The 25,630-nt window shown below is 50.7% G+C and overlaps 1 protein-coding gene across 4 annotated transcripts; it reads right to left on the bottom strand.

Annotated features, from left to right (window-relative positions):
* Positions 1-619: 619 nt before the first annotated feature.
* On the bottom strand, positions 620-25,571 carry CNTROB (centrobin, centriole duplication and spindle assembly protein). Of its 4 annotated transcripts, none has more exons than XM_066627750.1 (20): positions 25,518-25,571; positions 24,304-24,778; positions 24,125-24,218; positions 23,326-23,404; positions 21,422-21,593; positions 17,531-17,647; positions 16,214-16,330; positions 15,921-16,019; positions 14,832-15,047; positions 10,587-10,733; positions 10,093-10,226; positions 8,795-8,920; positions 8,217-8,397; positions 7,211-7,568; positions 6,454-6,617; positions 4,413-4,506; positions 2,646-2,825; positions 2,402-2,537; positions 1,880-1,958; positions 620-1,076 (listed from the first exon to the last, which is right to left on the bottom strand). In XM_066627750.1, exons 2-20 carry the CDS (start codon positions 24,643-24,645, stop codon positions 945-947), a joined length of 2,967 nt encoding a protein of 988 aa, XP_066483847.1. In that variant the 5' UTR covers positions 24,646-24,778; positions 25,518-25,571; the 3' UTR covers positions 620-944. The 4 variants fall into 4 exon arrangements, with proteins under 4 accessions (XP_066483847.1, XP_066483848.1, XP_066483849.1 ...); XM_066627751.1 differs by having other exon boundaries at positions 7,211-7,565; XM_066627752.1 differs by having other exon boundaries at positions 24,149-24,218.
* Positions 25,572-25,630: the final 59 nt, after the last annotated feature.

Below are 25,630 nucleotides of genomic sequence, written 5' to 3'. Positions count from 1 at the left end.
CCTTTCCAATTTTTGGAACTCGAGAGAGATGAATGCAGCAGTAGAAAACTAGGAGACACCAAGCCAGACAGAGAACAACCTTCAGGGGAGTCGAGATTCCCTCCCAGCACACAACTTCTGAGAAAACAAGTTTTGCCCCCCCCCCGGGGGGGGAGAAACCAACAACAATAAAGCCCTTGGGAATGTAACCGCCTGTATTTAAAGGAAAACATGTGTTTACCAGGGTAAAACTGGATGTGCTTTTAACAGCTGCACATATTTGTTGTTATGGGTTCCAGTTTTTAACTGCAGCAGGGCATATGTGGTGAAGACAGCCGTACGAGGAAGAGGAGCCTCTGCCCCCACCTGCCTCTCGCACAGCCTGGAAACTCAGGTCAGCAGTTTGGCAGGTTTCCAAGTTAGAGCATTTAAGTGCAAGGATTCTAAACATCATGTTTAGAGGCAAGGAGACGCCTCAGGGATTTCAAAGGCAGCTGTGCCCATGGGATGGAAAGAAGGTTTTGATTCTGGACTTTTAAGCACTCACCACCTTGGACAGAGCAATTCTTCCACAGACCCTGGGGGAGGCAGGATGGCAGCAAAGAGAGAGAGACACACACGGAGTAGGGGAACCTGCTGCTTAAAAAAATAACATTCATTTATTTAGAAAATGATACAAAAACTCTGCTGAGAGAAAGCTAAGCAACAAACCCAGAGAACAGAGAACAAAAGCCCCAAAACGGTGGCTGCAGAGGGTTTCAAAAATACAAAGTGCTGCATCCTTGAAAACCTCTCTTATACGCGCATTTGGAACCAAAGTGCTTTACAGATAAACAGAACACCACCTTGTACCCAACTTTTAGCCTCTCAGCTGCAGCAAAGCACTGAGGGTCAAGGAGGCCAACTGGAGGTCCAGGCAGAACAAGTGGCCTGAGGCCAGGAGAAAGAGTCCCGCTGCGAAGAGGTCATCTCCACACACCTCCACCTCTGCTGTGGCGAGTGCTGGAGCCCGACATGCCAGAGAGTTTCTTCCCAGCCTTGGCAGAGGTGCCAGACTTCTCACGGCCAGGTCCTGAAATTCGGCGGGCAGGAGGCACCTGTGGAGAGAAGCAGCAAAATAAAATTTTAAAAAGACGAGGAACTGGTGAGTGAGAGAAAAAGCAGCCATGTCATGACCCACAGCCTCCAAGATCCCATCAGGCCATGCACAATGATTAAACCTTGGCTCCCTGCTTTGCAACCCCATCCTTGGGACCGCAGGGACTCGCTGCTCTAGGAGCCGAGACTGGCCCTTCCTTCAGGATTTCCACCCATGTGCATGTACTTGCACATTTTGCAAAGTTCCAAACAACACAGTCCTGGAATGTGCTGGAATCCCTAGCATGTATGCACTGCTGAAACAGAGTCGCCTGCGTTGGCTTGGTCATGTCGTGAGAATGGATGATGGCCGGATCCCAAAGGATCTCCTCTATGGAGAACTCATGCAAGGAAAGCGCACTACAGGTAGACCACAGCTGCGATACAAGGACATCTGCAAGAGGGATCTGAAGGCCTTAGGAGTGGACTCAACAGGTGGGAAACCCTGGCCTCTAAGCGGCCCGCTTGGAGGCAGGCTGTGCAGCATGGCCTCTCCCAGTTTGAAGAGACACTTGGCCAACAGACTGAGGCAAAGAGGCAAAGAAGGAAGGCCCACAGCCAGGGAGACAGACCAGGGACACACTACACTTGCTCCCAGTGTGGAAGGGATTGTCACTCCCGAATCGGCCTTTTCAGCCACACTAGATGCTGTTCCAGAACCACCTTTCAGAACACGATACCAGAGTCTTTCGAGACTGAAGGTTGCCAACAACAACAACAACAACAGCATGTACTTGCACTCCCATCGCAAGACAGCACACACCTCTTTCCTCACAGCTTCTGTCAGCTTGGGATCAAGGTTCCGTCGTGCATGCAGATTCCCACTGCTTTTCATGTCTGGGCTGGAAATAAAAATCCAAGTGGAAATAAGATGGCTGCTACCTCAGGAGTAAGATCCAGGAATCCTGATCCCCCAAACCTGACTCACTAGACCAGCTATTTTCAACTGGTGTGCCACGGCAGAGGGACAGACAACTCATTACTACAGGCAGCTGCCCTAGAAACAGAGCTGCAAAACCCAGAAGCGACATCACAAGAGGTGAAAACCACAGAGAAGACAACAGGGGTCAACGTGCTGCAAGAAGAAAAATGAGGACAATTGCTGCACTCGATCCTCCTCTCCTTCAAGGTTAAAAAAATCCAAACCCACTGGACATTGGCATTTCCCTAGCCTCACATATGAGATGGCAACATTTCTGGATGAGCCTTGCCCCCAAACGGAGCTCTGCTCAACAGCTTCTAAAGCAGGCTGTGTCTGGGATCGGTCCCATTGCTTTGGGCTTACCCATTTGGGTCTGTCCCATGCAAGTATTTATACAGCTCCTCAGTCGTAGGCACTGGCCTCCCACTGATCTGGTACAGTTTGAGCAGGTGTGAGACTTCGGCCACCTGCTTTGGAGACAGGATTCCACCCTCGTGCACTGAGGGACGAGAAACAAAAACGGGGAAAGGTCAGAGGAGCCCGGCTAACAAGAGCTTGCACCAGAGGCAGCCCAGCCACCTCTTGCAGGGCAGGGCTGGCCACACACCAGGATTCTGCTTTAGGGGGCTGGTTGTTTCCAGCGGACAGGCTGAGCCAGCTTTAGATAAAGGCACTTTGGTTTTGTGGACAGCAGCACTGCTGGACGGCTGGATACGGATGGTGTTGATGGGCGGCTGCGCTGCATCCCAGAGGGCTGTAGGCCGTTCGTGGTAAGAGAGGGAAGTGCCTGCAAAGGGAGCCAGAAAGTGTCGAATTGTAGAGTGGACTCGCCTCTCTGGCAGGGACACCACAAACCCGACACACACAGAGGTTGTACAGATTGTGGCGCTCAGTGGACTTAATTTAAACATCTAGTCCCTTTCTTACAGACACTAACCTCTTTGATTATACTTCTTAAGCACATATTACGAACATACCATTTTGTTCAAAGAAAGTTACAAAATTCTTTCCAAAATATGGTTGGCTTCCCATAAACCACCACCTAGGTCCTTTAAGCACATGAGAAGAGCCCTGCTGGATCAGGCCATAGGCCCATCTGGTCCAGCTTCCTGTATCTCACAGTGGCCTCAGGGAGCGCACAAGACAACAAGAGACCTGCATCCTGGTGCCATCCCTTGCATCTGGCATTCTGAGGTATATTCTTTGGGTCCTTGGTGGTGCCAATTATTTTTTACACCACGCTTCCTCCAAGGAGTTTAGGGTAGTGTACTTGGTTCCTTCCCTTCCTTTGTACTCACAACAGCTCTGTGAGGTAGGCAAGGCTGAGAAAGTGTGACTGACCCGAGGTCACCCAGGAAGCTTCATGGCTTAGATCTTCCACATCTAAGTTCAACTCCCAAACCACCGCACCATCCTGGCTCTCCCCATTCTGGGCTGCCAAATATGCCAGACAATCAAAGAGGAACTATCCTGTCTGCAGTGCTCTAGCATCCCCATTGCTAGAGTAACAAGGGCACTAGTTACATTACTGCCAAGTCGCTTTGGTGGTCCCCAAACAGCTTCCATAGCCTGTTCCAGGACCACTATTGCTGCATCTGCACAGGGGCTAGTAAAGTCGGGAGTCCACTTCCAAACTCGGTGTGCTCCTGGACAACATACAGCCAGCATTTTCATGCCAGACTATCAGGAGTGCTGGACAACTAGAGTTCTACGGGTATTACAAATGAGTTCTACTTGCCCACTACTGGCACAAATCAGAAAGACACAACTTCTTCCTTTAACATAATGTTTGCCCTCATCCACTGCAGCTGCTATGGCTTTCATTAGTCACTCACTCTTAGGGGGAAAGTTGCAGCTTCCCAAATTTCTCACCAAATACTCCTAGCTGCAATGGAAAGATGTACAGTGGGTCCTCTTTATTCACGGATTTGGAACCTGCAGATTTGGTCCATCACAGGTTCAGAACCCATGTCTGGAGGACCCACAGAGGACCTCCTGGATGCAACTGGAAGTGTCTTCTGGAGGTCCTATTAGACCCCGCCTGCATATTCCATTATCCACAAGTTTTGGTATCTGCGCGGAGGGGGGGCGCGGCGGCGTGGCAGTCCAGGAATGGATCCTCTGTGATACCGAGGTCTAACCTGTATAGCAAACCTCCCCCAAGTCCAAGTGACTGTTCATGGGGTAGAGGATCTCCCTATGTGCCTACCTATGTGGCTGGTGGCCCCAGCATGCTGAAAAAGCGCTCCTCTAAATGCATTATGTCCCAGCTCACCATCCATGCAAACTAGCACATAGGAAGTTTTATTCCCTCCCACCCAGCAAGGAGTTGTTACAACAGATCTGCAAAAATAATGAAATTAGGTTGAATTACCAAACTGCGCCTGGTTTACGGGGTGTGGTAGGCTGTCCATGGAAAAACCTTCCTGCTTCTGCGTACAGCCTTCATTAGAAGAGTGGTCCAGCAGCTAGGAGTCACAAGGCACAGAAGTTAGAAGTGAACCCCCCAGACTCTCCTGAGATTTACCCCCAACTGTCAGCATCAATGGAGAAGTAGAAGGTGCAAATGGCAAGAGATCTGGAGTTAAACCCCAAAGATTATTATTTCTATAGCACCATCAATAGCCAAGAATTCAGGGCGCATAAAAATCAATGATTTTTTTTAATTTAGATATTAATTTTGTGTTAAATTTTCATTGAAGGTGTGTCACTTTTTTTAAAAAAAGCCTCCTGATCTCAGCAAGATCTGGACATGTTACAAACATGCTAAACCCAAGACAATCTCTTAAAACCACTGCCTTCTACCCAAGTTAAAAACTGCTCCTCTATGTAAAAACCAGAGAGAAAGACACCTGGCTTCTAAAATTAAAAGCAATATAGGAACGAGCCTGCTCTGTTTCTCTTTGGGGGCCCTTTTGCCTGCAAAACACCCGTCTTTGCTCTCAAGAGATTCTTTGGGATGCTTCTGCCTGAACACACACACCCAGGACCAGGCAAGTCCTCCTTTGACCTCCCACATAAGCATGCACAAGATTTCAGCCTCCGCACTCAAAAGAAAGCAACCTCGCTGAACAGCCTGGCATGTGCGCCAGGCAAGGGAGGCAGAAACTCGCCTCTTGCTTCCAAGCACATCCAACTCTATAGCACACGTGGACTGCACTGCTACAGGTTTCAGAGGATTCGCTAAGGCCCAATGGCCTTGACTGTTATATTAACAAGGGATCTTACTGGATGAGAGCAAAATTTCATCCATCCAACCTCTGATTTTCCTGCAGTGGTCTCCCAGATGCCTCTGAGGCCCACAGGAGGGCATGAAGGCAGAAACCCTACTTCTCCATCTTCCAGTGCTCAGGTATACACTGCCTCTTGAAAAGTTGAAAGGTTATGGCTGATAACCATTGATAGACTTACCCTCTGTGACTTTGGCCTTGTAAAGCCATCTAAACTAGCAGCCATCACAGCAGACCACGTACCATTTATATAGTTCTTCTTGAACATGAAAAGTGCTTCTTGCATATTATTTCAATGCAATCTTTACAACAACCTTCTTAAGCATTAGTATCCCCCAGTGGAAGCTGGGGAGCTGAAGCTCAGGGGCTCACCCAAGGTCACCTTCTGAGTTCCTGGGGCAAAGGCAAGATTTAAATAAGGAACTTCCTCATGTGTGGGGCCCAGGCTCTCTACCCTGACATCACACAAACTCACTACAGGTCTTTTTAAAAAAAAAAAACAAGACTTAAAATTCAGAATGGGCACACCTCCTTCCAGTCACATTGAACAGAGATGAAACTCCAGCTCAGTGACATAGCTAGACACCACCTTAGTGCAAAGCACTAAGTTTTACAGGGGAGCCTCAATGTGGCGTGCAAACAGCCCCTTCCCCTCAGAGCCATTCTGGCATTCACTTCTGTTTTGCTCCCACTGCCTAGAATGGCTCCAAGGGGGAGGGGCGTTTGCACGCCATGGTGAGGCTCCCTGCAAAACTTAGTGCTTCCACTAACAGTCACCACATCCTGGGGTAGCAAGCCAGGCATGAATATTAATTGCATTTTACTCTATTTTTCTGAGCAAATCAGCCATCTCTTCTTCCCCACTCATTTTATCCTCAACCACCAGGTGAGAGAGATTAACGTGAGACACAGTGACTAGCCTTGGATCACACCCAGCAGGGGAGGCAGCATTCATGCTGGTTAGGAAAAGTGTGCATTTCAAAATGGGAAATGCAATCCTAACCATTCATTTTTCTTAACAATTTAACTCTTTAATCCACCCTTAAAAATTAATTTAACAATTTAATCCACCCTTGTGAGGGCTTCCATTACTGTTGCTTCCCATCTCTTTGCCGCCCCATCCCCACCCCTGCCAGACAGAAAGGAAGGGACAGAGGGAACAGAAACTAGCATGACAGCACATACCAGGTGCATGCAGAAATTTAAGTCAGGCTGGGGGGCCCGACCGCCACTCTCCAAGCTGCTGTGCTGGGGAGTCCCCCCCTCACTACCCACCACCTCCGTGGTTGTCTCATCCGTGTCATCTGTGAACGGGTGCTCTGCTAGGTTCTCAGGGTGGAAAGTCAAACCTGCAGGGGAGAAAGTGTGGAAGCTTCAGGCTTAAAACATCCATAGAAATATGCAGCTTGCCTTAAGCAAGTCACCTGCCACCTTTGATCTCTTTGCTGAGTGTGTGTGTTGGCAACCTTCAGTCTCGGAAGACTCTGGTATCGCGCTCTGGATGGTGCTTCTGGCACAGCGTCTAGTGTGGCTGAAAAGGCCAATCTGGGAGTGACAATCCCTTCCACACTGGGAGCAAGTACAGTCCGTCCCTGGTCTGTCTCCCTGGCTATGGGCCTTCCTTCTTTGCCTCTTTGCCTCAGACTGTTGGCCAAGTGTCTCTTCAAACTGGGAAAGGCCATGCTGCACAGCCTGCCTCCAAGCGGGCTGCTCAGAGGCCAGGGTTTCCCACCTGTTGAGGTCCACTCCTAAGGCCTTCAGATCCCCAAGTATAATTCACACAGGGAGGTGAGACATTACGCAAGTCATGCACTTGGGGATTTGCCCCAAGAAACCCAGGCAGGCAGAACCCACCTATTTCACTCAAAACTGCTGTGGCACCCTCCTGCAGTTCTGAGGAGAGGATGAATCGCCATTCCCGCCCCCCCCCACACACACACACCTGACTCCATCCTTGTGTGGTCCACCTGTGGCTCCAGCTGCTGAAAGCCCTGCTGGCTGAGGAGGCTGCAGCTGAGGATGTGGCTGAATTCTGAGGAGAGGCGCCCAGCATCGGGGAGCAGGGGGAGAAAGTTTCGGTAGGGGTCTTGCATGGATTTTTCAGGGCCCTCTGAGGGCCCATGCAGGCTGCTGCCTTGAGTCCTAGGATGGAGAGGGACAGCCTGGGTCCACCCAGGCCTCTCACAGTCTCCGCCGCCCTGGCTGCTCCCAGGACATTCCGCTTTCTGGTGTTTGTTGAGAGATTCCGAGGGCTTCCGAAACTCCGGGTCAGAGGCACGGTCTGGGTTCGAGGATGCCTGCTTTGGGAGAAAGGCAAAGATTTAGGAGTCCCACACCACTCTGAAGGGAACATCCAGCCAGTGTGTCCCGTGAGGCACAACAGAACAAGCAGAGGAAAATTATTCTTCTGGTAATTCGGAATCAAGCGGAAGGTTCTGTGAACTCATCACTTCTCTATATTTTCCAAGGGGGTGCACTTCAAGTAACAGAATCCTGTTTCAAAGCAAGTCAGATACAGGGTAGTCTACAGGCTACAAAATGAACATAAGGGCCCAATCCTATCCAACTTTCCAGCACGGAGGCGGCCATGCCAACTGTGCACACACTGCATCCTGCAGCAGGGAAGTAGTCACAGAAGCCTCCTAAAGATCAAGGAACATTTGTTCCCTTGCTTCAGGGCTACACTGGCACTGGAAAGGCCCTAAGTTAGGTTAACATGACCTCCATACCACCAGTGAAGAGCTGAGACAGGCAACAGCAAGGCCTCAGGCCACTGAGTTCACAGGTAAGATGTGAGCATGGGACAATCGGTGGCCTTTCCTCTGCCACAACAGCTCTTCCTGAGCACTTCAGCCAGGTGTCGGGGATGGAGCATGGAATTCCAGGAGTCAGGTCTGGAGCCCAATTCCAGAATGGGCCTGGAGCTTCTGGGCAGGAAGCCCACTCACCTGCAACTGGCCCTTGGCGGAGGACTGGGGGGAGGCACTGCTGCAGGTGAAGAGGTGCAGGGCCTCATTCCAGTGAGCCTGCATCATGGCCTGGAACTGGCTGACCATCTCGGCCCTCTGTGCCTCCAGGCGCCGCTGCTTGGCTTGCAGCTCCCGCATCTCTTCCAGCTGCCTGGAGAGCCTGGACAGAAACAAGGTCAAAAACCCACTGTGGTCACGTGACACAAGCCAGAATTCCTGGGGCATCTGCTTACACACACACAAAAACCCCCAAAGTCCAACACAGAAGTGGGGAGAAGGACGAACACTCCATGAGCTGGGGGGCGGGGCACTGCAAGAGAGAGAAAGGCACTCTAAGCCACATCTCCCAAAATCAATTTCACTGCAGAAGGATCCCCAAGGCCACTTACACACTAGTGAGCTGTTCAGTAAAACGTGCAATTAAACCCCTGCAAACATTTCCATAAAAAAGGACTGCAGTAGCTCCAAAGAGCTCCCTCTCGGCTCCTGCTTGGACTCTTTCCGACCTCCCCACCCCTGCCTGCCTCCCGACTTCCACACAACCCCCACTTCGATACCTGCGCTCGTAGTTCTCAGTCAGATGCCTCTGCCGCTCTTCCCTCTCCGCCAGGTCAGACTTGAACTGGGCCAACTGGCTGGCCAGCTCTTTCTCGTGGTGACTGCTTAGCTCCAACAACTGCTTCCTGCCAAGGGAAGGGGGGAAGAGGGCAGTTGAGACCCCTCCACATTACTCACCAGAGCCACAGAGCAAACCTGGTGACAGAAGCACAGAGCAAGAGCCTCTTCCCCTTCAGAGCCATTGGGGGGGGGGGAGCAAAACAGAGGCATACATCATAGGGGAGGCTCCTTGCAGAACTTAGTGCTCCACACCCCCTCTACCTATGCTGCTGCCACAGACTCCAGGAACGGGCAAATACCCCCAGGATACTTGGGGCACAATTCTGTGCACATTTTGTGGAGGAAATCATTGAACTGACAGGAACTGACAGGAATCATTGAACTGCTTCTTCCAAGCAGTCACGCCCAAGACTGGAATATTAGGTTTGCCCTGCAACAGGGCAGGAAATAAATCAAGTTTCCTTTACTTTGGCTGTCAGGAAGGTGCCCTGCCTGCTCATGCAATAAGAATAAAAGGGATTTCCCTGGTAACCCCTCCCGGGCAAGGAATACTGTACCATAGAGTGGGAGATCCCTCCACCTAAGGGCCCACCCACAATACTGCAGTCGAAATAGATTGCACCTGTTGTTATCTGTAGCTGCTTCAGAACACAAGGTGTAGGCATGAAGGAGGCCAGGGAGAGAAGAATGCAGGGAACACAGACACCGCCGTGCATTTTTTGCACGTGTCCATGGGTACCCACACGCTCTCATTTCCATTGATTGGCTGCTTTTCAGCATTGCTGTTCCCAAAATGGTACTCCATAAAAATGGAGCAACAGAATTCAACACCAGGCCAAAAGCAACACATACAAAAGCCGGCAGGAGACCGTATACACAGACCTAGCCTAAAGCCTTTTGTTTAATATTGACTGTGCCTTTTATTACAGGTGTGAAAAATCCATAATATCTTGTCTAATAAAGAAGCAATTACTAAAAGCCTGAAAATAATGCTAGAAGTCCCAACAGTGGAATCTCAGAAGCTGGGGTGAAGGAAGGGCCAGGATTTCCAGACAGACAGGGGGTTGAGAGGATTCTGACCCAGTAAAGGGAAGAAGCACCACCAGCTAGAACAGCTGGAGAAGAACCGATGGGGTGAAGCCACAGAACAAAGCAGATGGACATGGCACGTAAAAGGCTCAATGTGGTAATGGGGCCGCCCAGCAGCCGAGGTACAGACAGCAGGGGCCCCTCCCACCTGTGCTGCTCCCGCATGGCACTCATCTGGCGCAAGCTCTCCTCGTGCACCTCCGCCAGGCGCTCTGTCACCCGCTCCTCCAACGCCACCTTCAGCTCCGACTCCAGCTTCACCTTCTGTGCATCAAAACGTGCCTAGGAAGAGAACAGGAGGAACGGAGGAAGGCCACGTGCACCCCAACCTTCTAGTGCTGCATCAGGACTGGAAATGCTGCTGGTCTTTACGGAGTTCGCACAAGCGCAGTTAGGAGGCGCAAACTGAAGTTGAAAACCATTCAAGAGGCTGTATGTGGGTCAGCCGGGGACTCCAGATGACATTTGGGAGGATAATTCCATACTTCTAAGCACAGAAGGCAGGTGCAGCACATGGGGCAAGGCACCTTCTCCCATTAAGAGGCTGGAGAAGCAGCAGGAGCTGCTGTGAAACAAACTTACCACTCATCTGCACTTCTTCCCACCTCACCCCCCAGGAAAATGCCTCCTTCCCTCCGTTACCTTGACCAAACTCAGCTCCATCTTCAGGTTGTCCCGCTCTCGGCATGCAGCCTCCAGCTTGGCCTCCAATCCTTGCACCTCCATTTGCACCGAGGTGAGCGCACACTGGGCGTCAGCAGCCTTCTGGGCTTCACGCTGGGCTGCTGCCTGGGTGAGGGGGAAGAAGAGCAGAAGGCAGGAAGAGAAGCCGCTGGGAGACTTACGCAAGCCAAGGCTCCACACACACACACAGAAGTAGGGGGCTCTTGCAGAACACCTCTAGCCTCCACACCAACAGGGGCTGGCCGGTTTCTCCCTTGGCACAGGTGAAGGGAACTTCCCCACTGCTCTCCTGGTTCTAGAAATCAAGAATATGCTAGGTGCCACATGTATTTGTTTACCCAGTTTATATCATGCCTTTCTTTCCTAACCTGAAGTAGCCAATATGAAAAGTGAATTAGAGCCTTGAAAATAATATATAACATGCAACACAGTTAAAGAAAACCAAATGACTTCCTACCACAGATGCTGAAGGGTGTGTGAGTATATCATTACAGGTGTGGGTTGAATTTGGGATATTTTTGGTGTGCTAAATCCAAAAATATGGGTCTTGCCTATTTGGCTCTAGTTTGGGGCACACAGCATAGCCTATGCTGATTCAAGTAGCTTCCTCGTGAGGCAGCCATATTATCAGCTTGCTCACAAGGAAGCTGCTTGAATTGACATTTAAGATGGCTATGCTGCACCCCGAAGACAGAGCCAATCAGGCAAAACCCATGTCATTTTTTGATTCAGCACCCCAAATATACCCAAGAATAGGTCTAACCTTTAAGACAGGAAAAAGTGTGTCAGCCTGTGTTATGGCTTGGAAGTAAAAGCCACTGCAGGTATCTGGCTTTACTCCCAAGAATCATGGTGAATATTGCAGCGCAAGCCTTGTGCGGCACTGAAACAGCACCCAGGGCAAAATGCGGTCGGCTGTACTCTGAAAAGGGACAGAAGCTACCCCGGGCTCTGGTCTTGACTACCCCTGGATACAGGAGGGAAAAGGTAAAGGAAGATAGCTGGGTAAAATGAATGGAAAGGGGGAGATCAAAGAGCCAAACCTGTGTTGAAGACACCAATAGCAACCCTCACCCTTTCCCTCCCGAGACAGATTACACCGCATCTGAGCCATTTTTAAACTTTCATTTTCTTGAGTTTCCCTGTTTCTCCTAAAACCCAACCGGGGAGTTCCTTGGTGCTCCTTTCCACATGGCTATTCTCAATCTCATTTCCTTTTCTCTCTTCTCTACCTCCTCCCCCCCCCCCCAATTTGAGAGGAACAGTAAACTGGTCCAGCTGTTCAGATGTTGAGTTGTCCCCCTGGTGTGGCTGCAGTCACATGGGTTGTCATGAGAGCCTTGCTTATTATGGAGGAAGGGACAGCAGCTGCAAAAAAATGTCACATATCGATGCCTCTGCTGTCCCACCACTGCTATGGAGACCACAGGTACTTCCAACAAACTCCCAGAATGCTTTGGATGTGGCTTTTAAAAGTGTTTGCGTTGTACCTAGGTTATGCTCTTGTGCCTTTAATGGCTCTGTGGGTGAGAAATTCAGCAATGGCAGAAATGTAGAAAAGTTCTCCCTGTGGCATTTCTTGTCCTCAAGCAGATGGGGAAAGCAAAGAAAGACTGTTAAGTGGCAATGACCACATCTGCAAAGACTTCCAGATTATTACACCATGTCCTGTGAGAATGCCTTGACTCTGAAGTGATTTTCAGTGCTTAATTGAATTAATCTGGAATGAACCAAGAGCTGTTTGCCTGTGTGGGTTGTTTGCCTCTCCTTGGATTTTAGTAGGAACAGGGAAACTCAAGCAGGCACAGTGCTGCAGCTAGAAAGGGTGCAAAACACTACGTTTTGCAGGCACTTGAATGCACCTTTCAGAGCCATCAAAACAGGGGGAGCAGGACAGACATAAGAGACTTTCTTTTGTGGTATTCTTCTATGGCTTCACCTCCTCACAAACAGCATGTCTGAATGTGTTATGTGATTAAACTGTGAATCCAGAATAGCAAGACTAAAGATACAGAGATAGGAGAAGAAACTGGACTTTACTTACTTCATTTAAAATATTGCTACACTACTAATCTATTGGACTACATCCAAGAATAAATCCTTTTTTCCCTCCATTTCCTTTTCCAATGGAGCGTCTTTAGCTGCAACAACTGCCTCATAGGCAAAAATCCACCAGGTGAAGCTCTCCTAGTAAGGGGCACAGTGACTGGAAGAGTTTTAAAGGACAAGGTACACAGGAGCCTTGGAAGGAGAGTAAGTGGGTTCTCTCTCTCTAGTCCCCCCCAGTTTAAAGATAGCAGGCAAGTAATTCTGAACAGAACATGCCCCCTTTTGTATTGTGTCTCCACATCTAACCCTCAGATCACAAGGTCAGGAGTCAAGATAAAGGCTCTTATCTCAGGCAGAAGATTAGAGAAGGGAAGGCACTTGCCTCTGACCATCAGAAACATTGAAACTTACTAAGGACAAATTTTGCATACTTCGAGCTATTCTCTACATCGATGAGAACCCCGCATGTTAAAATGAATGCTGAAGGCAGAAAGAATACTGAGGAGGTGCAGAAGGTCACAGAGAGCTTTACTACTCCAGTGAGCTTAGATCAGATGCAACCCACAAACAGCTGTTCACACCACAAAGTCATTAGGATGGAGGTGAAACTTCTTGACCCCATAACTCACTGATCTGGGAGGTCTCTGCCTTTTCTTCACACAGGGTTGGTCAACAAATTGCAACTCTTCCCACTCTTGAGACCCCATAGCAAACTGCAGAGTAAGAGGTTGCAGCTGCTGGGCAAGGGCAGAGTCAGCCCCGCCCTTTAACCAAAAGAGGCCACACCCTTTCAACACATGCATGTGGACAGAAGAGGGAATAACAGCCCAATCCTAGGCATGTCTACTCAGAAGTAAGTCCCACTGGAGTCAAAGGGGCTTATTCCCAGGAAAGTGTGGCTAGGATTGGGCTGTGAGTCTTCTGGGTTCTCCAGGAAAAGAGGTTGGGTTGAAACCAAGGAAGACTAATGCAGACATTTGTAACAAGATGCCAGATAAGGTCTGCACTCCTTATCTTATTTCAAGAGTTCTAGAATAGTCTGATTCCTTGTTTATTGTCTCTTCCTCCTCAGGTCCATCTCCAGCAAACCCCAGTGAACAAGTAAGATGTGGAACAGAGGAGTCAGGACAAGGTTGGTCTATTTCACTGAGAGACAGTTTCTGGGAAAAGGGTCGAGGAAGCTGGAACGGAGGGCACAAGGGATGCTGGTGGGTGTCAGTGCCTGCATTTTTACATCTTGTACCTGAATCTTTAGGGCTGCTTCATTCTTATATCCTCATCAACTTTCTGCCTCATTCATTCATTAATCAACCCCATTCATCTACTTCCAAACCATAAGTTCCACCTGCTGGCTCTAAAGGTGAAATTTAACCATGAACTTCCTGCTTCCACCTCCCTCTGTGGTCTCCCTGTATCAAAGGTTGCATTGTTCAAGGCAGGGACCCTGAAGTCCTCCAGTGCTTTGCCAAGAGCCAAGCACACTGATAGCCTTGTAAAACATGAGCCTACACACATTTTGTTGCCCTAAAAGGTAGATCTATTCTTGGGTATATTTGGGGTGGTGAATCCAAAAACGGCACTGGTTTTGCCCAGTTAGCTTTAGTTTTGAGGATACAGCATAGCCACCTTATATGCAGATTCCAGCCGCTTCCTCATGAGGAAGCCTATGCCACGGTTACCTCACAAGGAAGCTGCTTGAATCCTTCACTAACATGGGTATGCTGTACCCCCAAAATATGAGTTAATCAGGCAAAACTGATGCCACTTTTGGATTTTGCACCCAATATCCTAAATTCATTCAACCATCCTTGGCAACTTAAAAAAGTTTGCTTTTTGGGGGGGTAGTCCTATGTAATAAAGAAGCAAATCTCACTGAATTTAAGGGACTTCCTCACTAGGACAAGTTCAGGATTGCAGCCCAGCCCAGCCCTCGGCATGTTCAGCTGAAAGCCCCAAGGTCAACAGCTGAGTGTGACTTGGTTGGCCAATTCAGTGGCACTCTGTGCTCCTGCAAACAGGCAGATGGGGGGGCAAGGTTCTATTAACTAAAGAGGGAAGAAGAAGGGCCCTCTAAGTCCTCCACAAGTGTTCTCTTCTACCCTTTCAAACTAGGCTTGCAGGAGCATAGGAAGGCCTGGGGAGCCCCACTCTTACTCTCTCCTTGTCCAGCTGGATGCGGCTCTCCTCCTGCAGAGCCTGGCACTGCTGCTCCAGCTGCCTCTCCCGCTGACCCCAGCTCTTCTGCTGCTCCTCCAGGGTGGCTCGCAGGGCCTCCTGCTGGCGGCGTTCCAGATCCCACTCAGCCTCCAGGCTGCAGGCGCGTTGATGTTCTGCCTCCAACCTGCACGACAGAGATGCCTTCTCCTCCTCCTGCCGGGGGGGGGGGAGTGAATAGATCAGGACAAGAGTGTCCGTCTGGACATGAAAGTGCCAGATCTGATGGGGCGGGGGGGGGGAGTTGCCAGCTAGACATCAGAAAGAAATGCTTATTGGTAAGAGCGGTTCAGTGATGGAACAGTGGCAAGTTCCCCCTTGCTGAAGGTCTTCAAGCAGAGGCTTGGTGGGCACCTTTTAGAGATGCTCTAGAGAGGATTTTCCTACTTGGAGCAGGGGGTTAGACTAGATGGCCTTGAGAGGCCCTTCCAACTCTATGCTCCTACTTCACTGTGTCAAATCAAAGGTCAGGCTAGCCCCAGCACAATGCTCCAGGAGTGGCACAAGCAGCGCACGATGGGAGACAGTCACCCCCCTGTGTTTGCCCTCAGGAGCCAGCAGTCAGGATCCTGGCTGTGAGAAGACTATTTGTGCCTATCACGGGTGCCAGTCACACAGTGCCAGACTTTGTCCACAAGAGCCATGAGACTCGGTAAGATAAGAAAGGCTAACAAAAGGTTAGGGCTAGGATCAGCTCTAAGGCCTTGCTGGAACAAACCACCCGCTAATCCAGCATCCTGTTTCACATGGTGGCCCACAGCTACGTTGGGGAAGTTCGCAAGTCAGGGAGGAAGGCGTGCTTCTCTCTCACCAATACTCCCCTGCAACTGAGATTTAGAAGCAACCTGTCACTGAACCTGGAGGGACCAGCAACCTGTCACTGAACCTGGAGTAGACATCAAGAAGATGGAAGCTCTTACATGTGTTTACTTCTAAGGCAAACAATTCCTATTTCACTGCTTCTTCACTTCACATGTATTGTAGCAGCTTTGAGGGACGATGGCAGACCAAGCTCCATCACCAACATACCAAGGCCTCCTTCTCCTTGTGATGCAGGCTGACGGCTTGTTGCTCCCGACTGAGTACGGCCCGGGCTTGCTGGAGGTGTCCTTCTGTTTCTGCCACTTTCTAAAAAAAAGAAGTAGTGGATGTTTTCTTAAGGGAGAAGCAGGCCTGGCTCTGAGCTGCCATTTGGGGTGCATGAGCCACACCACTGATCCGGCGCAGCTGCAAACCACAGAGTCACAAAGCCTCCGGTGCCGTCCATCAAAAGGTGATGGGAGAGGTGAGCAGACAGCCCTGAGGTCCTGCCCCAGTCGCACCTCCTTCTGCCTTCCCAGCGCCTGCTCTGCTGCCTCCTTCTCTGTTTGCAGCCTCCGCAGTGCTGCTGTTCGATCAGCTTCGTGCCGGTTCCAGCCCTCCACCACCTTGGCCAGAGTCTGCAGAGAGGAGGAAAAAAGGCTCTGTCAGATGCCTCCCACAGTGGCAGTCGGAGTAAACTGACTGGGGTAGATTGTAGGGCTGCCCTGTTTGGAAAGACCCCTTGCCTACTGGCCAAAGAGAAAGTTATAAATGGACTGTAGTTTGGTCAGTTCCCCTTCTCTCCTCCGCATGTCACATCTGCCATCAATGTCACAGTCCAGGGCTGCCCCCCACCCCACACACACACAGACTCTCTCTCTCTTTCTCTGTAAGACTCTGAGTAGTGTATTCCCTTTGAAAGATGTTTTGAGCACTGGAAGTAGAAACACAGGCAAATTCTTCTGATCTACACAGGTACTGATTGCTCATTTCAGGGGCTCTCGACCTGCTTCTGTTTCACTCTAGGAGTAGCAACAAGAGAGAAGTTACTTTTTCTGGTTTGGGGAGAGGAGGCTGGACCCCTTTGGAAATTATGCATGGGAAGGATAGATTGGGCAGAGAGGTGCTCTCTTCCCTCTCACACAACACCAGAACCAGGGCTCATTCACTAAAATTGAGTGTTGGGAGAGTTAGGACAGACAAAAGAAAATATTCCTTTACTCGGGGTGTAGTTAGTCTGTAGAACTCCTTGCCACAGGATGCGGTGATGGCATCTGGCCTGGAAGCCTTTAAAAGGGGATTGGACAAATTTCTGGAGGAAAAATCCATCACGGGTTACAAGCCATGATGTGCAACCTCCTGATTTTAGAAATGGGCTATGTCAGAATGCCAGATGCAGGTGAGGGCACCAGGATGCAGGTTGTGTCTGTTGTCTTGTGTGCTCTCTGAAACATTTGGTGGGGCCGCTGTGAGATACAGGAAGCTGGACTAAATGGGCCTTTTGCCTGATCCAGCAGGGTTGTTCTTATGTTCTTAAGAGGGAATCCTCTGAGGCAACGGGACTACTTGGAAGACCCTGGAGCTGCCCTCCACTCAGTCAAGCCAGCAGTCCATCTCAACCAGCCCTGCCTGCTCTGATGGACAGTGGCTCTCCAGAGCTTCAGGCAGAGAACTGTCCCAGTTCTGGTAACTGGAGATGCAGCTGTGGACTGCAGCAAAGCTAGCTCCCAATGGCGGGGTCAGCTGCTTCTCTCTCTGCCCCAGGACCCCCAATCCTCATTTCTCTCCTACTTCGCCAGTTCCAGCCCACTCGTGGTCATGCACCCCTCTCCTCTTACCTTGTCCAGCTGCTCTATCATGCCGTTTTTCTTCTTGTCGGCTGAGATGGCCACAGCCAGCTGCTGCTGCAACTCCAGGATGCGGTTCTGCAGGGTCTGGATGTGCCGTTCACAGTGCTAGGGAGTTTGGGAGGGGAGAAAGCAGTCAAGAACTCGGATGCACCTCACCCCAGCACTGTCTGTTCTAGTGGCAGTCTGCTGGTATTCATTTGCATCTTTTTAGATTGTGAGCCCTTTTGGGACAGGGAGCCATTTACGTTATTTGATTTTTCTCTGTAAACCGCTTTGTGAACTTTTAGTTGAAAAGCAGTATATAAATACTGTTGACTGATTGATTGATTGATGCGGTGGAAGGCTGGAGTGTCTGGGTGCTGGGGGGGGGGCTGAGCTATAGAGATAGGAAACTGCATTCACAGGAGAGGTCACTGTGCTAGAAACTCGAGACCCAGCTCTGCCCAAGGGCCCCCCAAACTTCATGTTTCCGTTTTTTTCCCTCCATAGCCATGAGGGATGGAAATCTTTTTAAGAAAATCTGGCTGTCAGGTTTGGGACAGACACTGATTTTTATGCCACGCTCCAGGTTGTCCAAGAGGGTGTGCCTTACTTCTCTTCTGCTTGCCTGAGCTTTGGTTACCAGAGCCCAGCTTCCACAAGGAGGATCCCGTTCAGTGACATTGGAGGGGTCAGTCTGTAGTTCACATGAACAAGCCTTTCCAGAGTAGGCTCATCAGACTGCCTGTCTCTCAGGTAGAAATGCCTAAAGCTGCTGCTTGTCCCTATGGAGACCACTGGCCTCCCTAGTGCAGTGACAAGGGTAACATGGGAGACCCTAGCACTGACACGACTCTCTTTCTGAGGCTGGAAAGGGGTTTGGTGGCATTTCCCACCCACTCCGGTTCTCACATGCTCCACTTATCTCCCTCCTCTTTGGTATGGCTGCAAGTCTCTCTCCCACCCCACCTCCATTTCTCACAAGGTAATTTCACTGAGCAAAAGCTGATGGGCAAAATCATATTGTGGCAAACCCTTGTGCCAAAATATAGCCTTTGTGAATTCACCTTCAGTGTCAAATGAAAAGGAGTTCAAGTCTGTTAAGCAGGATTTGGAGGGACTCAGGTTCCCCAAACCTTTTCAGTGCGAAGGCTCAACTTTGAAATACATGAGAGCATAATCAAGTCGCTTTACCTGAACATGTACCCTTTCCCTCACCACCTGACAGCCACAACCAGTCTCTGGGATCTGGCAGGAAGAAAGACTCCTTGCTCAGAAAGCATGACTGTCAGGTAGGCTGACAGCCCAGTCCTATCCAGCTTTCCAGCACCAATGCAGCTGTGCCAACGGGACACGTGCTGCATTCTATGAGGGGGGCAGTCACAGCGGCCTCAAGGTAAAGGAAAGTTTGTTCCCATCCCTTGGGACCGTACTGTGGCTTCATTGGCGCTAGAAAGTTGGTTAGGATCGGGCTGTGAGTCAGAGAAGATGCTTTAAATGTTCAGTTCTGGCGTTCAGGCTTGGCTGTGCTAATGTAACTCTTCATCAGAGTCAGGCTATTCTATAGGCCATGGAACGTAGGCGTCAGTGCAGCCCAGCTCTCCACTGCCCCCAAAGAACAGGTGTTTGTGCATTCTATTCCCCAGATTTTTGCACCAGCAGTCACAAGGACGCTTGGGAACGGCAGTCAGAGTCTCAAGGCAAAATGCCAGCTAGCTTTATTTGGGTTCCAAGCAGCACCTGGGCCAGGGAGGGCAGGCTACATTATAATAGGCTTAGTGGACTAAACTGAGCCTTTGGAGGGGGCTGGTCAACCCTCCACCCACCCCAGCAAGCAGCTTAAAGCCAGGCAAGGAGATTGGCAGCAGCTCCTGCAAGGTCAGGCTCATGTCACTGGCACATGGGTTGAGTCTGCAGCACGACAGCGTCCCCTTCTGGCCAGGGTTAAACTCTTCTCTGTGCACCACCACTCCTCACCCACCCTCTGGAAGACACTTGTTGTGACAGAAAGGAGAGATTAGAAGGACTGAGAGCTAGAGATCCTCTGCAGTTCTGAGGACAAATTGTAGTGGGGGGAGGTGTGTGTGGAGGATTTGAACACAGACCAGGGAAGACTGGAGGAGGACCAAGGACATAAGCACAATAATTTAATAAGATTTTGCCATGCCACACTTCAGCTGCCTGCCCCACCAGAGAATGGCTTGAGGCAGGGGTGGGCAAGGGGGATCTGTGTGGCTGCTTGGATCATTTCCTGAGAGCCCCTGATCATCTGCAGGCAGCTGCGATTCTTTCAGGGACTGCTGGGCTGGATGAGGCTTGATTTAACCGAACAAGAAATGTCCGCTGTTCTTGAACAAGAACTGTATCCTCAGGATCATGTCACACAGCTCCATTTTGCTTTTAACTAGTAAGAGAATGTGAGTATGTGTCCTTGCTTTGTAAACTGAAAACACATCAGTGAACACAGAAGATGTCTGGAAACCCTGGTTAGCTCTGAGATCACTCTGCCTCTATTTTCAAATTAGTTTCATATTGAGAATGGATGATGGCCAGATCCCAAAGGATCTCCTCTATGGAGAACTCGTGCAAGGAAAGCGCCCTACAGGTAGACCACAGCTGCGATACAAGGACATCTGCAAGAGGGAGCTGAAGGCCTTAGGAGTGGACCTCAACAAGTGGGAAACCCTGGCCTCTGAGCGGCCCGCTTGGAGGCAGGCTGTGCAGCATGGCCTTTCCCAGTTTGAAGAGACACTTTGCCAACAGTCTGAGGCAAAGAGGCAAAGAAGGAAGGCCCATAGCCAGGGAGACAGACCAGGGACAGACTGCACTTGCTCCCGGTGTGGAAGGGATTGTCACTCCCGGATTGGCCTTTTCAGCCACACTAGACGCTGTGCCAGAACCACCATTCAGAGCGCAATACCAGAGTCTTTCGAGACTGAAGGTTGCCAACACACATATGGGCTAAAAAATTCCTTTAAAAAAATTCAAGTTGCAATTATCAGACACTAGCTTCTACAAAGAGCATGATGTTCCCTGCCTGAAGGCACACGGAGACCTTGAACACGCATGCCAGACACTGAGGAAAAGAGACAGGTCTGGAAGTGATCAGGACTCCTGGACTCTCTTAGGAGCTTTAGGATGAACACAGCTGGAACACTGATTCCTCAGCCCTTTCCCTAATTGCTAGTGCTGGCTCTAACCTTTTGCAAAGTCTCTCAAGTTCTCCCCTTATCAGGCATTCGAGGAGAGCTGGCCCATGGAATGCCAGACAGGAACAAAGGCCCTTTGGCTGACTGGGATCTGTTCTTGTTTCCTTCCCATGGGCAGAGACGCCCACGATGAGGGTGAACGGGGACCACGTGGCTGGGAGGACAAAAAGCTCATTAAAAGCCATGATGCCAGCTAAGCCCAAGAGCTGTTGCTTAAAGTCGCAGATCACATGACATGCACCCCTCCCCCACATTAGCCCTATTGGTACATCCTTCAAGAAGCTTTGGCTGCCAAATGCAGAGCAGTAATCCTGACCCTTAGGAAAGGCTCAGGTGGGAGTTGTAGGTGGGAGCGAAGGAGGGAGGGGAAGAGCTGCCGGCCAACCTGCCGTTCTATCAATGCAGTCCTAGGCACTGAGTTCAGTAGGACTTACTCCCAGGTAAATGTATACAGGATTTCAGCCAGACACTGGCCTCCACAGGCTATTTTCCCTATGAAGGAGGCTTCAGGCAGCTAAGCCTTTTTTGGTCTGGGAGAAATATGTCTGAAAACAACTTTGGACATTATCCAAGCAAGCTGGCAGGCCAAGACTGCAGGCTGGGGCCCATTTGCTCCAGCAGAAAATCCTCTGCAAACCAATTATCTGCAAACCTACCACGTAGATGATCCCAGCAGCATTCTGCCACTCACCTTCCGCCGGGCCTGTTCCTTGCCCAAAGAGTCCTTGAGCAGGTGGGCATCGGCATATGAAGCATGCTCACGGACCTGGACCTGGCCCAGGCGCAGGCTGGTGTAGCGTGGGAACAGCTCCTCAAAGCCCATCAAGGAGCCAGGCGGAGACACCTCCTGTAGGGGCCGGGCACTGGGGCAAAGCAACAAGGAGAATGTCATTCATAGAGCAGCCCTCTCCCTGCTCCCGCTCCCCACTTCTTTTTTTCCTGCAAAAGCCATTAAGTGCAGATGAAAAACCCAGGAAATCTGGCCCCAGCCAGTCCCCACCTCTCCAACTCTAGTACGTGCCCTGGAGCTTAAATGTCAGGGTTAGCCACATTACCCCCTCGTTTACACAGTGATTCTGCCAGGGCCCCAATCCAACAAGCCATCTCTTCTTCTGACATTTCTTTTCCACTCTTTCTTTGTGGAACTGTGAATTCCACTCAGAAAATAAGCCTGCTAGTGTTGATAAGACAAACTACCACAGACAGGCACTTCCATTTATCCTCCGAATACGAGAACAAAGACAGAACTGAATTCAGAATAACTCAGGCCACAATCCTAACCAACTTTCTAGCACTGACATAAGGGCAATGCAACTCCAAGGTATGGGAACAAACATTGCCTTACCTTGAGGAGTCCTCCATGACTGCCCCCCAACTGCAAGACGCAGCACATGACTCACTGGCACAGCTATGCCAATGCTGGAAAGTTGGTTAGGATTGCGCCCTCACTGTGTCAAACAGGCCCCAAGTACAACCAACTAAAAGACAATCCGGAGAGCCCTGGCTAGCCCTAAAAATTACCCCCTGGCTGTTTATTTAGGGATCCCTTATCTAGCCCTTGACAAGGCAGCAACTTGTGTGTAACAGGAGCTCCTCACTTAACAGGGTGATACCAACTGGTCCAAGGTATAAAAAGGTTTTTAATGACCTGAAATAATATTCAGCAGCAGATCAGCTCCAGAAGGATCTCCCCAAACTCAGGGAATGGGCAGCAAAATGCTGGATGTGTTCCAATGAAAGTAAGTGTAAAGTAATGCCCGGGGGGGGGGGGTAAGAAATCAAAACTTCCCATATACAGTAATGGATTCTGAGCTGTCTGTGACGGCTCAGGAGAAAGATCTTGGGGTGCGGATGGACAGCTTTGATGAAGGCATGCAGCATACCGTGCATGCGGCAGCAGTAAAAAAGGTCAATTCCATGCTCATGACCATTTTAAAAGGAATTGAGAATAAAACTGCTGATATTACTGTGCCATTGTACAAATCAATGGCAACATCTGGAATATTGCATCCAGTTCTGGTCACATCTCAAGAAAGCTATAGTGGAAATGGAAAAGGTGCAGAAGAGAGAGACCAAAATGATTACTGGTCTGGGGCACCTCCCTTACGAGGAAAGGCTACAGCCTTTGGGGCTCTTCAGTCTCTAGAAAAATGGTGCCTGAGGGGGGCATGATTGAAGCATATAAAATTATGCATGGTGTGGACAGAGGGAAGTTCTTTTTCCTCTTGCACAATACTAGAACCAGGGGACATTCCCTAAAATTGACTGGCCGGAGAGTCAAAACAGATAAGATGAAATATTTCTTTACCAGTGCATAATTAATCTGTGGAACTCTTGCCACAGAATATTATAATAGCATCGGGCCTAAAGGCCTTGAAAAAATTAGACAGATTGATGGAAGAAAAGTCCACCCCAGGCTACAAGTAATGATCTGTTTGCAGCCTCCAGGTTTTAGAGGTAGCCTCTCTCCAAATGCCAGATGCAAAGAAATGGCAACAGGTTACAGGTGTTTTGTTGCCTGAGGCCTCTTCTGGCCAGCAGGAAGCTGGAATAGGTGGGCCCTAGGCGTGATCCAGCATGGCTCTATATTCTTACTTGAGCAGGGCTGCCGTGCTGTCGCTCTCAAAGGAATCGTCGTCTTTCCGCTCAAAGTTCCCCACTCCAATGGCCTCCCCTGCAGATAGACAGAGAGGGAGAATTCCCATGTGCAGATGTCACAGAGGGTGGCTGGGCAGACAATGGGAGATAGAACCTACTCCCTTTCCCACAGCTGAGTATCACTGGAAGAGGGCAGGCTAGCTGTGCGATGTCCATCATTGACTTATAAGCGTTGCTCAAAGAGTCCTGCCACATCAGAACTGAGAGCTGAGGACAGAGCAATTGGGGAAGTCTTGCTCTTCAGTTTCTTAGCATCAAGCAGAGCCTTGCTGAGAACAGACTAACACATGGTGCACTCCCAACTTCGCTGCAAGACTGGCAGATGGGAGAGAACTCAGACACTAGAAGGGGACTAGAACCTAGTGGGCTTGAGCACTGGTGAGAAATTCAGAAACATGAAGAGAAGTAAAAGAGCTCAAGCAGAAGGAAGGTTTTACAGAGGTGGCATTCCAAGTGGGCCAGCTCAGGCACAGAGTAAGGGTGCACAGCCATCAGAAGGCCTACCTGATCATAGCCTAAAGACCCCCCCCCCACCAGCACCCACCTTTGTGTGGTGACAGCAGTGGCGGAAGCCTCTCAGCCAAGAAGCTGATGCTGTCGCTGTCTCCTGCCCTCCCCATAAGCAAACAGGCTCCTCCCAGAGGACCCTGTGATGATAGGTACATGATGGGGCTAGGGATGTGGGAAAGGCTTCTCATTGCACCACAGGCCCTCCCCCTCTCTCCCTCACTCTCACCGTCTGCAGCATCCCTGGACTCACGAAGCATGCTCTGCAGGTGGCAGCGCACATTCTCCATCTCTGAGATATGGCGGGACTCAGCAGCACCGCCCTGCAGGAAAGAAAGAGAATGAGCTTGATCCTGAGTCTGGCTGCAGCCTGCTCCTCCAAAGTGGTCTGGTCTTTCAGCTCCTCACCTTCCTGTAAGCACTGGCCTCCACACTAGTTGAAAGCTGGAGGCTCAGCTCCTTGGCCAGAGTGTCCAAATCTACCTCGGGGTCCTCCACTGCCCTGGCAAAGCCCAAGTTATGCTGATTCTCCAGATGGGAGAAGGCCTGAGCCTCAGCATGCCGGCTCTGCTGTAAGGATGCATAGAGCTGCGCTGTCACCTTGGAGGCATAGGGGGTGGCCAGCTGGGAGTGAGGGGCCTGCTGCACTGGGGTGGTGGGCACTGTGGCCGGCAACAGTTCCATGTCGCTCAAGAAATCTTCGCTGTGGATGGAAGAGGTCAACGTCGGGCACGTCCTCTTCTCCGCCATGGCATGAGTTGGGAGGATGTGACGGGAAGGGGAGGCACACTCAGACGTGCAGAGTGCAGACTAAACTGTGCTGGGAGGAGACGCTTGGTGGAGCGCTGCAGGACACCATCCGAGGGCCGCTGAGGCTTCCCCACTGAAATGGCAAAGGAGGAATGAAGTGGCATTAGCGGGAAAGGAGCAAGAAGCAGGCACGGCACGGGGGAGGATGGATGGGATTCCATCCCCTCTGCTTGTCCTCTCTGCAGTGGCATAGCCAGAGGGGGGCAAAGCACAAAGTTTCTCAGGGAGCCTCCCTGCAGTGTGCAAGCGGCCCTTCCCCTCCCCTTTGGAGCCATTCCGGGTGGGGAAGCAAAACTGAGGCGAACGCCACTCCGAGGGGGAAGGAGAGGGTCTGCTTGCACGCCACAGGGAGGCTCCCTGCAAAACTTAGTGCTTTGCACACTGTGAAGTGACTCCCTGCAAAACTTAGTGCTTTGCCCCCCTCTGGCTACGCCACTGTCTCTGTGCTTTCCCTCCCAGAACTATCCCTAACACCTCTGTGTGGGCAGGGCTTAAGCGTCACTGGACAGGCCCCGCGCCATCCGTGGGCGGGGCTTAAGTCGCACCGAAGAAGCCCCGCCCACTTGCATTCCAAAGGCCCCGCCCCCGCTCCTTAAGCCCCGCCCACACCGCATAAGATAGACAGCTCCGCAAAGCCACGCCCCCGGGCCTCTAGCCCCGCCCAAGCACCTCCTGCCCGTTTCAGGCGCTGCCGCTGACAGGGCTCCTTCCACTAGGCCTCTCTGTTGCTTCCCCCCCACCTCTGCACGCCTCAGTCAGTCAGCGCCCCCCAAGCGCGTCACCCCCCCCCGCCCGTCACTCCTGCCAAGCACCTCAGGAGGGAGATGTGAGCGCAGCGAAGCCGTCGCCGCCATTTTCCTCGAGGGCAACAACCGCGCATGCGCGCTCAGCGCCAACGGACGGGTACGGCGGGCTGTGGAAGGGG

This window comes from Tiliqua scincoides, chromosome 5 (assembly GCF_035046505.1).
Source record: "Tiliqua scincoides isolate rTilSci1 chromosome 5, rTilSci1.hap2, whole genome shotgun sequence".
NCBI lineage: Eukaryota > Metazoa > Chordata > Lepidosauria > Squamata > Scincidae > Tiliqua > Tiliqua scincoides.
This window is presented reverse-complemented; position numbering and strand designations above follow the sequence as displayed.